Source organism: Lates calcarifer, linkage group LG16_LG22, assembly GCF_001640805.2.
Source record: "Lates calcarifer isolate ASB-BC8 linkage group LG16_LG22, TLL_Latcal_v3, whole genome shotgun sequence".
Lineage (NCBI taxonomy): Eukaryota > Metazoa > Chordata > Actinopteri > Centropomidae > Lates > Lates calcarifer.
The window spans coordinates 20,862,175-20,876,008 of record NC_066848.1 but is presented as its reverse complement, the minus strand read 5'-3'; the positions used below and the strand labels follow the sequence as shown (position 1 = coordinate 20,876,008).

At 39.7% G+C, this 13,834-nt stretch overlaps 1 protein-coding gene across 1 annotated transcript; it reads right to left on the bottom strand.

Annotated features, from left to right (window-relative positions):
* Positions 1 to 607: 607 nt before the first annotated feature.
* Positions 608 to 13,018, bottom strand: galm (galactose mutarotase). Its single transcript, XM_018694097.2, has 8 exons — positions 12,799 to 13,018; positions 12,232 to 12,386; positions 9,481 to 9,594; positions 7,805 to 7,897; positions 6,870 to 6,951; positions 3,160 to 3,310; positions 2,871 to 3,045; positions 608 to 1,048 (listed from the first exon to the last, which is right to left on the bottom strand). Exons 1-8 carry the CDS (start codon positions 13,010 to 13,012, stop codon positions 971 to 973), a joined length of 1,062 nt encoding a protein of 353 aa, XP_018549613.2. The 5' UTR covers positions 13,013 to 13,018; the 3' UTR covers positions 608 to 970.
* Positions 13,019 to 13,834: the final 816 nt, after the last annotated feature.

Here is a 13,834-nt window from a genome sequence, read left to right as displayed (position 1 = left end):
CTCAGGCACCACAAGAGACAGTTTATAGAAGGAAATAAACCAACTACACTGAGAGGTTGGTGATGTGAGTGGTCCTCCCTGTGTCTGTGAAACTGTTACCACAGTGAATCAGAGCTCTCTCACTCCTCCCTGCATGAAATTCAACTGCAGTTTCATGGTGTTGACTGTGAAAGCTGTCTCACACTCCTACAGTAAAATATGAATAATGACAAAGCCACGCAGCCTCTGTTGGAGACCAGTTTCCTGTTCTTTTCTGCAACTCAACTTACATCAACTTATATCACATTTTATGAAATCCCAGCTGTTAAAAGTCTTTGCGAGTGATGGATGAGAGGTTGCCATAGCGACACATCATGTCTCCTGGCAGGGGAACGGAGTGCCCTCTCACCCAAAACCGCCTCCTCAGCTCATGCTCTAGGAATAGTTCAGTTTGTATAAAGATGTTAATCACACACAGGTGAAGACTCACACACAGTGCAATGTTACATAACATGAATAGAACTGCTCTCTAATTCTTGATGGACTACAATCATTCAGTGGACAGGGACCATCAGGGACAATCTGACACATTGTAACAAACAACAATAACCAGCTTGAGTGAGCAAGCTCTTTGACACTTATTATTAGTTTAATGTACGAATGGCACAGGTTCGTCACATCACAAATCACATATATCTAACCAAGTTTGGTCAGGTTACACTATGAGCATCATGTCGCTGTAACATACCTGACATGACTATAGACTGGCATGGTAAAGTTCATTAAAAAACATCTCATCAAATCACACAGTTGCACAAGTGGGAACTACATGTGCACAGAAAAAGGCACTGGCTATTGAGCTGTATGGTGCATGATTATACTGTAAATTGAGAAAAATAATTTGCATAGTTAATTAATACACTTAATTATCTACTTCAAAATATCCAGTTTTCTTCTTTTCTGTCCCACTGTTGCTAGAGGTCAGGTCAGATCAGACTGAAGTGAAGGTGAAGCGAGTGATATGTTGGTAGTCCTCACCAGGACGCAGGAGACAGTCAGGAAATGAAGCCTGAAGAGACACACACACACACACACACACACACACACACACACACATCGTGAATATGGATTTTGTTTCTGGTTTCTGTGCTACATTTACATTTACTCATTTAGCAGACACTTGTATCCAAAGTTACTTCAAGTAGACAGACCCAGACCCACAAGTTGCTGTGTAGGCAAGCACTGGTGACATGAATTTGATTTTCATGTCATGGGTAGCCACTGGAGGTCAATGAGCAGTCGATGGACATGTGCCTTTAAAGGCTGATGAAGTGCAGATGCACAGCTACATTCTGGACCATCTGCAACAGTTTCACTGTGTGTGAAAGGAGGCCCGCCAAAAGGGCACAGCAGTCAAGTAGAGTGATAGCCATGGTTACTTAAGCCACTTAAGACCTGATTTCTTACATTGTATAGTGCAAGTGACACAACAAGGGGACAGATGCAACGTGATTATAGAAGGACAGCTGGTCATCAAACATGACAGCCAGGTTTCTGATGAGTTTAACTGGGTAGAGAGATGAAAAGGCAATTTTGATGCTGATATTGTGATAGAGACATTGATTGGCTGGGATTACTCAACAGTTTTTGTTGCTTAGCAAGAGAGTTGTAGAACATTTTGCTGAGTTGAGTAATACTAAACCAGGTTTCTCAATCTTGAGGTCAGAACCTTATATGGGGTTGCCTGAAATACAGAGAGGGTTGTAGAAGATTTGTCAGGCTGACATATGGGTAAGAGGCATGGGGAAAATAATCAATGGCAATTTTTAATTAAAACTTTTAATTCTAAGTATCAGCTGTAGAAATTTCAGCTCTCATCCAAGAGGCTTCTTCAGTCCTGACTAAAGAGACCGGGGTATTTAACCTCTGTGGTGTTATCATCAAGGCTGTTGGTGTTGCTTCATTGTCACTGATGCTCTGTTGTAACAACAGTCTTCAGGGTCGTTGGAGTCACATGAGGCCAAGTGTCCACACAAGGCCAACTGATAAATATTACAAGTATTATTAAAACTAAACTTCAAATCAGCTCGAAAATGCTGTCTGTTCTCAGCTCGTGAGTTACAGTTACATCTCCGTCTCTGACTCAGCTGTCAGGTGAGCACAAACAACAGCCCCCACCCTAGAGGTTCTGAGGCTGAAGGAGAATTTTCCATTGTCAGGTCAGTTATATTCATATTGTACACTCCACAATCACAAAAAATAAGATAACTAAGACAGCCTCTCTACTTAGACCCTCCCATCTTGCATCAATATGTTCTATATGTGCTTTGTTCAGAAATGAAAACATATTGACAAAATATTTGAAAATCTATTTAATGAGACTGTTGACTGCAGAAAAGCTTGGGTTTTGTAAGTGGTACTGGACTTGGAGTGGAAACAATGCTATTACATGGTGACTGTTGCAAAATAATTATTCTACAACTTACCTTAGATGTGGTGCATGAAGATTCATATCAATGGTAAAATGCTCTACACAAAGCTTCATTTACATACATCCTTATTAAGATTTCAGCCATATCCCACAGCCCTCTTCAGCATGTGTAAGTAAACCATGTGTTTAGACTATTTTACCACCACACAATTTCATTTATGTTAGAACCAAGGCAATGATCCCCAGTGACTGAAGCATCTCACCTGCATGCATGCACCTACACATCTGCTGATTTCATTATTGGTCAATAAATCATTTACTAATGCTCGTGGTGTATTATTAGATTATGAGTTAAGTTATATTTACCAAGAAAATTGCAATTTCAACCCTCTTAACAACATCATAGAACTAAATAACAGATGGTTTTAACAGCAGTTCACTCCATAAAACATCATCATACCTGGTTGACAGCATCAGGCCAATTCTGTGTCTCCAGACAGAAAGCACTGTGCTTCCCATACCTAACCCCACCCTTTCCTGTCATAGAACCATCCAGGAAGTTGGCAGTGTAGAACTGGACTCCTGGTTGGGTGGTAGAAACCTCCAGGACACGCCCACTGGCCAGGTGACACACTCTGAGGTGAAGAAACATGTTTTCCTTCCAAACTTTAATACAAAGGCCACATGCTTTTGTATTTATTTGTTTTATGTAACTGTGTGTAGAGTGTGTATGAGAAAATGCAGCTAACCTGGCAGCATGTTTCTCAGTGCAGGGGTCTCTGGGTGATGACAGACAGAAGTTGTGGTCAAACCCCGGACCTGGAACTTCCTTCAGGCAAGGGCCAATCAGAACAGGCTTTCTGAGGTCAAAGGATGTGCCCTCCACTCCTCTGATCTCTCCTGTGGATACATTAGATTATTGATTAGGATGAAGGGTCATATGATACAAAGAATGTGCACAGATATGGGAAATCCTGCAAGACACATCTAGCATTCAGAATAATTCTGTCAGAAAGACAGGCTCTAAGAAATGTGATGCAGTATGTAATTGTCATAGCAAGTAAATGAAAGCACAAACTGGTAACTGATGTCAGAAAAATACTGTAATACCCTATTTTATCCTTCTAGACTGAAAACAAGTGAGTCACAGCAGTCAGGCACAACTTCTATCTCAAAATATGTTTCCAAGCTTAACTTTGTCCTCACATAGAAATCATGCATTTGTCACGCACAGTGCCTACTTTACATTTGCTCTGACTGGCTGATTGTCACTCTATTGTGTGCAGCATACAGGAAAGTACACATATTAAAGTGTTCCAAATTTCTTTAGATGTCTTTGCTTTTGTCCAGTGGTTGTGAATAATGACATAAACTGAACACTATCTAAAGCCCACCCATAAATTAGCTGAGCACTCAGAGGGTCAGAGATCCAGTCTTGTCTTACCACTGAACTCAACTTGCCTGAGTCCGCCTCCAAATATTAGTTCACCTCATAGTTTAGCCATCTGTGTGCACAGTTTTATCAATTATACAGATTTTCACATTAGTATTTTTTAATTAACCAACTGGGAACTAACCTGAGTTCCATTAGATTTTATTATATTCATATTTAGAGGTGTTTCTAACACTACTCAGATTTAAAATGTGTTTGATTCATGTTTCAATCAATAAGGCCCCAGGTTAGGGAGCAGCCACAGCTCTAATAAGCCTTATTTTGCTTGAGTGTCTTCTAGGCTATCAAGCATTCTAACTCTGACGTACAGTCTATAGTATCTGGGACAATGTCTGCATTATGCTATTCATTTTTAAAAACATTGTTTTCATGTGAAAGCCATGTGTTGACCAAATCATTGTTTTATGATTACTACATTATCTGCCAAAATCAGAATATCAGCTTGTTACACCTCTGTTCAGCCCTCTGCTCTCTGTGATGTTACATGTTAACCAGCAGCCATTCCCAAGCTGAGTGAAGACTGAACAGCCTGAGAAGACAGGCAGGATCAGCCAGTCAACTTTTGAATACTGACCACTAATTTTAACTGTGCATGACACAGAATTGATCCCATTTTTAAAATCATGTTTTAATTCAGTCCTTAAGGTGGATTTCTATTGTAACACAGATTCTGTGATATAAATAAACAGTCATTAGCTCCTCTGTCTCCAGGGAAAGCTCCAAAGCTAATTGCAGGGTAATGAGAATGTTTGTCTAACAGAACTAGAAGAAACACATCCCTGCACAAAAGAACAAGTGTTCGTGCCTCCGCATGTCTGTATGTAACAGTGGCAGGATAGCAAACACACACAATAGTTATTCATATTTTATACAGTACAAAACATAAAGAGTAAAGGTGGATTCAACATTCACACAAATTAAATCAGGACTAAACAGTTATCTGAAACTGCAACAAAGACAACAGGACTTGATCTCTGGAAAGAGACACAGAGACAATCACACACAGGCTGCTTGTGCATTCTGCAGTGGAGTTTAAAGACAAGAGTGTTCTGTCAGAGGAAGACAGAGAGAGAGGAACATAAAAGATAGAGAGGAACTATGATGTCTATAAAAATGATTGCCTACTTCCTGATTTTTTTCCCAGTAGGTTTGTACTACACTTTGTATTTGAAAAAGGACAAATCAAAAACTGTTATATTGTGCTTTAAGAGAGTCTCCGTTAGCTCACTCACCAGCAACCAATATTCATAATTATTACTAATGAAGTTCTTGCTGAGAGTTTTCTTTGCTTCTTTCAGTCCAAACTGTTTCCAATGAAGTAAACTTCATGTTTTCATGAGTTGATATTAACACCTGCTGATCAACACTACTGCAGCTTACTGGACGTGGTCTGTAAACCCATGTCAACTGATGAATTAATAAGTTCTGTAGGTCTATACACAGACCCACTAAATTCCAGATTTTATTGATGAATAAGACTATTGACTAACCCTAACCTTTTTATGGTTACTACGTCTAATATCCTAAATTTTAGCTGATTTTAACACTGGATTTTTACTTGACTCTTTCAGTCTTACCCAGTTAGTCAAAGGTCATACTCATATCCATGGTCATAGTCTTTGTTTTGACACTCCTGTCCTTAATGTCCACATAAATTATGTCAGTTTATCTGATCATTGGCCCATTATGTTTTCCACCTCACTCCCCTCTCAGATTCCTAAACCCAGTCTGCCAGAGAACTGGACCACATCTATTGCCCTGTCACTGATGGTCAATTCTCTGTTCTCAGTTCTCAGTTCCTCTGCTCTTATTAAAGCTCCCCCTGCTGGTCTTGGCACAGAGGAGTCTGTTATAGAATAGAATAGAATAGAATTCACAGTATTCAGTTGCACTTGCACTAATACTCAATGACTCAATTGCCCCTTACAGAGGAAAAAAAATACATAAATAAAATCAACTTTACTTCATAACTCATAAGTCATGAAGTTAGACAGAAATGCAGGAGAGCAGAATGTAAATGGAAAGAGAAAAACTGCAAATGTCCTACCAGCATCTGAGATACTGTATATAAACAAAAATAACAAAAATATAAACAATGTCTCAAGCAGAGAGAGACAAATTCTTTTTAATACAATAAATAAAGTACTCAACCCTGCAGTTACATATTAACAGCTGACATTGGTACACAGATCGCCAGTCCATCTCAGGACCAACACATATAGACAAACAACCATTCACACTCACATTCACACCTACTGGTAATTTAGAGTCACCAATGAACCTTAACTAAAACTTGACTTGACTGACTGACTGACTGACTGGTGTGACTCCTCTCAATCTCAAAATATAGCTCCACCAATTTGCTGTCATTTTCATGTATAATGAGGTTTTTTAACAGCTTCTGTCCTTAGCACTTGCAGAAGAGATACAGGTGGGAAATAAGGGAAGGGAGAGCAGGGTTCGACATGTTACAAAGGTTCCAGCTGGAATCAGACTGGGGCTGTTGTGGTTACATAGAGTCTTAATTACTAGGGCTGAGCAAACAGTGCTCATTTGTACAGTCCAGACCATAAGCATTTGGACAGTTTCAGTGTTTGGCAACTCTCAACTTTTTCTCAACTTGAAACGACACACCGCTGCCCAAAAAGCATTTAGTCTCCAAGTGTCTAATTACTTTTGAATCCTAAATTTTGGGCACTATGCGTTGCACATAGTACAGAAACCTTCATCATAAAGAGGACCAAAATCATTACACTGTAATTTCACATCCTGACATTGTTAGTTGCTATTGGTTTTGTGGTTAATGCATCTAAAGAACAACTACTACGTGAGGCTACAGCAAAACAGGTGTTACTTTATTTATAATGTAGAAATTATCAAATATTGTGTGTTCCTTGATTCACTGTGATCTATAAGAACCATTTACTACTACATTTAAATCACTTTCCATTGCTTTGTTCTGTCTCGTTTTGTTGAAAGAAGACAATATGGGTAATGCAAATGTACCTGTAGGAACTGATGTGTCATCCACAGGCAGGTAGGACTGAGCACTGATGGACACTTGATGGTCGTAGATATCTACTGCACCCTGCGCAGACACACACACACACACACACACACACACACACAAAAAACAAACAAACAAAAAAAACCCATAAAACATACAGTATCTCTCCACTACCTGCCTATGCATCTCCTTGAATCCTTCCATTCCTGGGTCATTCACCACCTGGCCACCAGATGCCCTTGGACTTTCTCATTAGCCTCTGTGACCTCTGTTAACTTCCACACTGACCTGCTCACCTGTTGCTCATTCCCCAACTACCCCCTCTGTATTTAAGCAGTCAAATAGTCTCTTTTGCTCAGGAAGGTTCATAACTAAAAGTGAAATGACCTGGAAGTATCTCAGTGGCAGCCATGTTAAGAGCTGAGGAAACTTCTATATTACTTTTGTTATTATATTATTTCAACATTTAAATCCAGTATCTATTTTGTTAGCTCTCTCCGCAATGAATGGAAGTCAATGCAATGCCCTAAGGATAGCTATGCAAATGTGTGTGTATGTGTGTTGGTTGTTGGGTGTTCTCATGTCTGTCTTGCAAAATGGATCTTGACCTCAATGAGATTTGCTGAACAAATAAAACCAGCCTTAGTGACCGTCTGACTGACTGACTGAATCAATGACTGACTCACTCACTCACTCATTTACCTTAACTAACTAAATCAACCTCATCTCTCCCCTGTATTCTCTCCACCTACTTTTATGTTGCCTCTCTCCAGCTTAAATCTCCCTCATTCTACATTAGAGATGATCATAACTAACTGAAACAGTGGTCTTCTTTCATAATTCTCTTTCTTCATGTATTTCTTGCACCTTTCCTACAACAAATACAGCACTGATGATATACTGGATAATCATACAGCTGATCATTTGCCCTTACCTGTCCAGCCAGGTTGAAGTAGGAGTGGTTGGTGAGGTTGATGGGGGTGGTTTTGGTAGACCTGGCTTGGTATTCAGCAGTTAGTGTTTCCCCCTGAACATACAAGTCAGATCTTATTAAACTCACATCTACAAGCTATTTATTTATATGCAAAATCAATCTAATGTCTGGGCTGTAAAACTATGGAAAGGTCTACTTTTAAGGATGACAAAGTTTTCTAAATTCAGTGAAACAACTGACAATAAACTAAGTATGGGATTTTGCAATGTTTCTTTGAGCTTACATTTGTGACAAATACTGTAACTACTCTACATTTACCAAAAATGGAACCTTTTTCATCCCAGGTTGTTTAGTTTTAACAAAAACTGTTTTGTTTCTTAAATGTTATACAGAATCATTAACGAGCCCTCAACTAAACTTAGCACAAAAAGTAAGGAAATTTGTGTTTGGTAGATTATTTCTTTGTTGTAACAATGCTTTCTTGGCAATAACTCTTATACCATTGGAAAGCCTGTTTATTACCCTTTTAAATGGTGCCACATTTGTAAGGAACATGCATTTGTGGGATGAGCAGCAGAGCTGAGTATGTGGGTTGTGCCAATGAAAAATTTGCCAAATGTTCTCTGCCAATGCCAAACAGCTTATTCTGCCATTGACTTTTGTTTGGTGTTTGGTGGATTGGATGATTGAAGTTTGAAGAAAGAAGACACATTGGCAATTTAACAATTTATTCATTTAACAAACAGGAGCCTCAGTAGCGTCTGGAAGAACCATACACAGCCACAACAGCCTGGCACCTCCTCCTCATGCTGGTCACCAGCCTGGTCAGACACTGCTTCAACCAGCATTTGTTGCAAGTCAGCCAACGTGGTTGTGTTGGTCACTCTGGCACGAACAGCACGCCCAAGCTGATCCCATACGTGTTCAATGGGGTTGAGGTCAGGACTACTGGCAGGCCATTCCATCCTGTCCACTCTCAAATTCTGGAGGTAGTCTCTGATAAACCCCACTCTGATGGGGCAAGCGTTGTCATCTTGGAGGATAAAGTTCGGTCCAGACTGACCCCACGATCCAACTGCCATAGGCAGAATCTGGACTCATATCATCCTGCAAACCTTGACTGCAAATCTGTAGAGGACAACCTACGGTTCCTAAGTGCTGACAGGGTGAGGAAATGGTCACCAGCTTGAAGTTGCAATATCGCACTGGCCCTGTCCAGATCAGTAAAACATGGCATGCCGATTCTTGGAGCAGACATCTACTGACCACTGTAGCAGGGCCCATACTCACAAGACTGGCAGCACCTGGGGGTACCAGAAGCTCAAAACAAGAGTCAGTAGCAACAGCAATATGAGCTGTTTGGCATTGGCAGAGAACATGTGGCGCAACCCACATACTCAGCTCTGCTGTTCATCCCACAAATGCATGTTCCTTACAACTGTGGCACCATTTTAAAGGGTAATAAACAGGCTTTCCAACGGTATATGGTTCATTGCCAAGAAGCATTGTTACACCAAAGAAATAATCTACCAAACACAAATTTCCTTACTTTTGTGCTAAGTTTAGATCAGCCCAGCCAAAAGAAGACCACGGTTGATAAAAAGATATGGGATGTCTGAAATGCTTTGAGGGTGATAAGCAACAGCGCTGTAAAGTTATAAACCAGGTGAGTTTACCTGTAGGGTGTAGGACACAGAGACTTGAACCTCTCCAGGATAACCCTGGTCTCCATCAGGACTAGTGAGACTCAGCTGTACACCACCTTCCACTGCTGTAGCAAGCCAGATAGCCTGACAAACACATAACAGGTGATGTAAAATAAAATAGTACATTTACAGGAAGCATACATGTAGCTACATGTTGTGGAGTGATGGTGTGGGAAGAACACTTGCATATATTGATTGTATAAATGTATAAATATCAAACTTCATCAGACTTAGAGCAGTCAAGTGCATATTTTCCACAGTTCTGGTCTTTTTTAGAGCCCCCTTTTTACAATGTTTCTTTCACAAAGTGAATTTTGTTCTAAATGGACTGGGACTATGGAACTGGAGTTATACATTTGTTATACCTTCTCTGAAAATGTTTAGTTCCTCATTGCTCATTTAATGTGTTTGTGTTGTTTATAAATGTAATTGATACCATTTGGATTACCATTCTTTGCATTTGTTCAATTTGACAAGTTTATCCTCAACTGTAAAATTTCAACCTCAGAACAAATCTTTGTCACAATTCTTTACTAACAAAATTTAAGGGATCCTTATTACAAATGTTTCTTTATGTTATGTGTTTAATAAAGTAATTAGAGTCATTAGATCATTTTTGATATCAGCCTCAAAAATCCAAAGGTCAGTCAGGTGCTTGTGTGAACAAAGCCAGAGATGCATTTTAGCTCCATGTGCGAACAGGGACTGTATAGTGGGCTAGCATCTCTTTAATTGTTCTCATTTCTTTTATTTCCTACTTTTCCAACAGGAATCAGATCACCAGTCGATCACAGTCGAACAACCATGTAGTTTAGTTTAGTTTAGTTTAGTTTATTTAAAAGGGGACAGTGCAATTTCATAAAATACATGATTATACATGGTTAAAAAAGCCAGAATTAGCCAGAAGGCTAGTTTTCATCTGTAGTCCCCTGGCCATGATGTAAAAAGGCAATAAAATACATCTACAATAAAAAATACATATACAAACACTTGCTATACAATTAAAAAAAATAAATAAATACGACATCACAACATGACATTTGATCACAACATGACAACAGGCTTATCTTTTAGTGTTGGCAACTGTATGTGTTCATAAGCCACATTTTCAATTTTTTTGTGAAAGCCTTGTATGTTGTAGCCAGTTTAACCTCCTCAGGTACTAAGTTCCACGCACTCGCGCTCCTTAATGACCAGGCCGACTTACTGAAAGTGCTCCTGCGCAGAGGAATGTAACAGTCACCTCTGACAGAGCCTCGAGTGACACGTTCAAGGCTGTTTCTTTGGCTGATGAACTCTGCCAGAGGATCAGGAGCCAATTTATGCAGTACTTTATAAATCAATTTTAAGTCTGCAAATGTGTGAAGACTGTCCCAGTTTAAAATACTGTATTTTTTAAAAATTGCACAGTGATGATAGTGCCTAGGTTTTTTATCCATAACTTTAATTGCTTGTTTGTACAAGACTTCCAATGGTTTTTGTGCACTCTGACCAGCCTGGGACCAACTGGTTAGGCAATAGTTGAAATGACTGAGAATCATCGAATGTAAGTACGTTTTTGCGGCTTCAGTTGACATTTCATTTCGAATTGTGCGAAAATTTGCGAGATTTAACTTGATTTTTTTTACACAATTTGTCAATATGGGCTTTAAAGGAAAGCTGTGAATCTATTATTAACCCAAGATATTTATATTGGCTGATTTGTATTTTTTCTCCATTAACATGTATGTCAGGGTCAGGTGATACTCTATTTATTTTAGTGAAATACATGGCTACAGTTTTAGAAACATTTAGCTGCAGACAGCACTCCTGCAACCAAGTTGTGACACAGGACATTGTTTTAGTGAGTTTAATGGCAACAGTGTCTTTGGTACAACCATGAACAAAGAAAACCGTGTCATCTGCATACATTAAGCATTCAGCTTCAGGACAAACAGTGGGCAAATCATTAATATAAAGACTAAATAAAAGGGGACCTAATATTGACCCCTGAGGGACTCCGGAGGTTAGCGTAAGAGTCAGATCTGCAGTTGTTAACTGATACAGATTGTGTTCGATCACGCAGATATGATTCAATCCAGCTCACAGCGTTGTGAGAGAAGTTAAATTTTGAGAGCTTGGTAAGAAGATTTACTGTATCAAATGCTTTCCTGAGATCCAAAAACACCGCCCCTACAACTCCACCCTTATCAAGAAAGGATTTTATTTTCTCAATAAAGAGGCATGTACCATTCAGTGGAATGCTTGGATCTGAAACCAAACTGCATGGCGTGGAGAGAGGGGTAGCTACTGTTTAAATGATGGACAATCTGCTGTGCCACCCATTTTTCTGCGATTTTGGAAATAGCTGGAAGAATGCTTATTGGGCGGTAGTTATGCAGAGAAGTTGAGTCACCGGATTTAAAGACAAGGGGCAACAATAGCAGATTTCCAGGCCTTTGGAAAGTAACCCGATGAAATTGAAAGATTAATGATTGAGGTAGAGGCAATGGGAGTGGCGAGAGCTGAACCTAAATCTAAACCATTCACATCTACGGGCAATTTAGGACAGACTGCCAGACCTCAGCCAAACATGAGTATGAATTACCTGCAACTCAGAATTGAACCCTATGAGAAACAAGTACAAAGAGGTGAATATTTTACCACTTAGGTTCTACAGAAATTGTTTGAAGCTTTGTACATACTCATTGAAGTAGACAAAACATGTTCACTTTGTCTTACCTTATTAAAACCCCGCAGCCCTCCATGCAGTGCATTAGGTCCATTGTTGATATCTAGTTGGTACTCTTTTCCCTCCACTACAAAACATCCCCGTGCAATCCTGTTGGCCACACGGCCCACCACAGCTCCCAGGTACCGCTTATCTGACACATAACCTGACAAGACAACACAGGTTACTCTAATTCACCTTCACCAATGTAACGTCTGTCTTACATTGACCTCACATACAGTCCCTCACCTCTGGCCTCTTTAATTCTGAAACTCTACCATCAGAAAAACAAACTTATGTCAAACATTTTGTTTTAATAAGACAGCAACAGCAGCAGTCATTTCTGTAACCTACATTTCTTTTGAATGTGTTCAACAGCAGACTTATTTAAACATAGAAGTAATAAATACAATAACCTAGTGTTGGACTGGCAGCATCTTAAATATGTCATCCTACACTTCAACATTGATGACTGATCATGACTGATTCTGAAAGCCACATGTCCCATTAATGCCTGGGCCAAGAAATCCTATATATGAAGTCTCATGCTATGTGTGGACAGTTACATTCCTCCCTACCTTCCAGGTCATCATAGCCCAAGACTATGTCCTCCATCTGACCATCCTTCCCTCTGCAGAACACAGACCTGATGATGGCACCCAGGGTGAGGACTTCCACCCGCACCTGGGAAGACTGGAGGACCCACAGGTCCACACTGCCCAGGCCAGACACCTGTCCCCACTGCTTATGGCTCACTTCAGTCATCTTAGAGGACTGTACAGAACAGGACATCACCTTAAAGTTCCTCTGCAAACATGTTTTTAAGTATGTAAATATACTCTGCTATGATTAATATTTCATTTAACATGTTTTACGCATAAAAGTATAAGCAAAAAAATAAATAAATAAATAAAACTCTGACAAGTAGCTATGCTTAATTCCACATTAAGAAATTCTAGATCTATGAACATGCCCCATCCACCACTGCAGCTTGCGCTAGGTTGACCAGTGAAAGAGCAGTGCGCATCAAGATGGCTAGCGTTAGAGGAAACATTGGAAAGATTCATCCTTGTGTGTTTCAGTCTTGTCAGGCACAGATGAGGAATCTGTTGTGCACCAAAATCAGACATATCAGAATAGTTAAGTGTAGTTAGGAACTGGCAGTGGTTGACACAGCATTCGTGTCCAAGTCCAAGTCTGCTCTGGGCTGGAGGATTCAGGTTCATGTTTAAAGAGATTATTTTTGTAAGTTTATGAAAAATCAGAGTCAAAATCTGAAATCTCTCATTGTAAAGGTATTAAGACCCTTAATACAGTACTTTGTAAAAGTCACTTTGGCAGGAACTCTATCTTTGAGTCTTCTTTGGTTGGTCTCTACAAGCTTTACACACCTGGATTTGGGCAGTTTATCTCATTTCCTCCTGGCAGATCCTCTCAAGACCTTGTATAGACAGGCCTGCCTCTCTAAATGTGCACTCATTTCAGTTTGCCTCAGTTGGACTCCAGTCAAGTTCTAGACTCATCTTAAGGAGGCAAAAAGGATGAAGCTGAACACATATTAATTTTTCAGTTTTAATTCTTAATAAATTTGCAAACATTTCTAAAACATGTTTT